Source organism: Trichechus manatus, unplaced genomic scaffold, assembly GCF_000243295.1.
Source record: "Trichechus manatus latirostris isolate Lorelei unplaced genomic scaffold, TriManLat1.0 scaffold00080, whole genome shotgun sequence".
In the NCBI taxonomy this organism is placed as follows: Eukaryota; Metazoa; Chordata; class Mammalia; order Sirenia; family Trichechidae; genus Trichechus; species Trichechus manatus.
Window position 1 is genome coordinate 3,215,571 of NW_004444016.1, and position 2,793 is coordinate 3,218,363.

The following is a 2,793-nucleotide window of genomic DNA, read 5'->3' on the forward strand; positions in this document are numbered from 1 at the left end:
GGACCCTTCCTGCAAACCATACACAAAAACTAATTCAAAATGGATCAAAGACCTAAATATAAAACCAGAAACTATAAAATCATGGAAGAAAAAATACGGTCAATGCTAGAGGCCCTAATACATGGCATAAAGAAGACACAAACCATAGCTAACAATACACAAATACCAGAAGGCAAGCTAGATAACTGAGATCTTCTAAAAATTACATACTTATGCTCATCAAAAGACTTTGCCAAAACAGTAAAAAGAGAGCTTACAGACTGGGAAAAAAAATTTGGCTATGACATATCTGACAAAGATCTAATCTCTAAAAGCTCTAGGAAAATCCAACACCTCTACAACAAAAAGACAAATAATCCAATTAAAAAAATGAGCAAAGGATATGAACAGAAGACACTTTACCAAAGAAGACATTCAGGTGGCTAACAGACACATGAGGAATTGCTCACGATCAGTAGCCATTAGAGAAATGCAAATCAAAACTACAATGACATACCATCTCACCCCAACATTACTGGCACGAATCTGAAAAGAGAAAACAACAAATGTTGGAGAGGCTTCACAGAGATTGGAACTCTTATGCACTGCTGGTGGGAATGCAAAATGGTATAACCATTTTGGAAAACAATATGGCGCTTCCTTAAAAAGGTAGAAATAGAAATACCATACGATCCAGCAATCCCACTTCTAGGAATAGATCCTAGAGAAATAAGAGCCATCACACGAATAGACGTATGCACGCCCATGTTCACTACAGCATCATTCACAATGGCAAAAAGGTGGAAACAACGTAAGTGTCCATCAACAGATGAATGGTTAAACAAACTATGGTACATACACACAATGGAATACTATGCAGTGATAAAGAACAATGATGAATCTTCGAAATATCTCACAACATGGATGAATCTGGAGGGCATTATGCTGAGTGAAATAAGTCAATTACAAAAGGACAAATACTGTATGAGACTACTTTTATAAAAACTCATGAAAAGGTTTACCACAAGAAATAATCTTTGTTGGTCATGAGGGAGGGTAGGGGTGGGGAGGCAAAAACACCAACAAAAGATAAGTGGTAACTTTGGTTAATTGGTAACTTTGGTGGAGGGTAAGACAGTACACAATACTGGGTAAGCCAGTATAACTTGGCCAAGGCAAAGTCATAGAAGCTTTGAAGACACATGCAAACTCCCATACGGATCGAGTTACTGGGCTGAGGGGTGGCGACCATGGTCTTGGGGGACATCTAGCTAAACTGGCCTAACACAGTTTATAGAGAAAATGTTCTACATCCTACTTTGGTGAGTAGTGTTTGGGGTTTTAAAAGCTTGTGAGTGGCCATCTAAGGTACTCTTACTGATCCCACCTCATCTGGAGCAAAGGAGAATAAAGAAAACCAAAGACACAAGGGAAAGACTGGTCCAAAGGACTAATGGACCACAACTACCACAGCCTCCACCAGACTGAGTCCAGCACAACTAGATGATGCCAGGCTACAACCACCAACTGCTCTGACAGGGATCGCAATAGAGGGTCCTGGACAGAGCTGGAGAAACATGTAGAACAAAATTCTAACTCACAAAAAAAAGACCAGACTAACTGGTGTGACAGAGACTGGAGAAACCCTAAGAGTATGGACCCCTGGAAACCTTTTTAACTTAGTACTCAAGTCACTCGTGAGGTTCACCCTTTAGCCACATATTAGACAGGCCCATAAAAGAAACAGTAATACATGTAGCTCAACCAGGTATATGAGACTAAATGGGCACACCAGCCCAGGGGCAAGGATGAGAAGGCAGGAGGAGACAGGGAAGCTGGAGGAATGGAAATGGGGAACCCAAGGTTGAGAAAGGGAGAGTGTTGACACGTCCGTTAGACATGTCATTAATTGTTTAATGACAAACTAATTTGCTGTGTAAACGTTCACCTAAAGCACAATTTAGAAAAATCAATAAAACACATTTTCCAAAATTATTTAGGCCAGCTCCTTCTTCTCCACCATCTATTGCTTTTAACAGAAGTCATGGAGGCCATCGGCTTATTAGAAGGAGATTGTACAAAAGCCGTCATTTAACTTAAGCACTATAGAGAAACTTTAGTTAGCCCTGCAAATTCCTGACCAGAATTCAGGAAAAAGAAACAGGCCATTGTTTTTTTCTAACCCTTTTGTCGCTCTCCTTTAACTCATTGTGAAAAATTAAAAGCCCTTCCCAATCTATACACTGACCCTGGTGGTTGCTAAGACAGGACTATGATTCTGCTCCGCACTCTGCTTAGACTTAAAGCAGTATCGGCATCTTCAAACTTGAGCTGCATTAGGTTATATGGGAGACACAGGGGCTAACGCTGCACCTGGCACCCGACGTCATCACACCGCTGCTTCCAGCACGTGGTTCAAATCGTTACTCTACCTAAGATTTGATGATCTGACATTTCTCAGCGCCCACAAACTGGGCTTCAAGACGCTCTCCCGGCCTTGCCTCACCGGCCTCCCCAGAACCGGCGAGGCGGATCTGAGCGGGTAGCCCCACAGGAATGACGGGCCGGCGTTGTCCGTGGCCCTGATTGCTCAGGGTCCGTGGCGCGCACGTGGTCAAGCAGAGGCCTAGAGCGCACGCGGTGGCTCAGGGCGCAGGCGCAGTGGGGCGCGCACGCGGCTTGGAGCTGGCCGAAAGGGCTGACAGGGGAGGCAACATGGGGCCGTTGCGCTGGCAGGTAGCGGCCGCGGCGGCCGTGGGGCTCGCGCTGGCCATGGAGGCGCTGCTCCCGGTGCTGCGCTGGCTGTGGGCCGGG

At 44.8% G+C, this 2,793-nt stretch overlaps 1 protein-coding gene across 1 annotated transcript in view; it reads left to right on the plus strand.

Annotated features, from left to right (window-relative positions):
* The first annotated feature begins 2,694 nt into the window (after nucleotides 1-2,694).
* Nucleotides 2,695-2,793, plus strand: part of PLD6 (phospholipase D family member 6) — a 6,368-nt gene continuing 6,269 nt past the window's right edge. Inside the window, exon 1 of the mRNA XM_004381145.2 lies at nucleotides 2,695-2,783. Coding sequence (XP_004381202.1) covers nucleotides 2,695-2,783 — 89 coding nt within the window. The remainder of the gene's footprint in view (nucleotides 2,784-2,793) is intronic.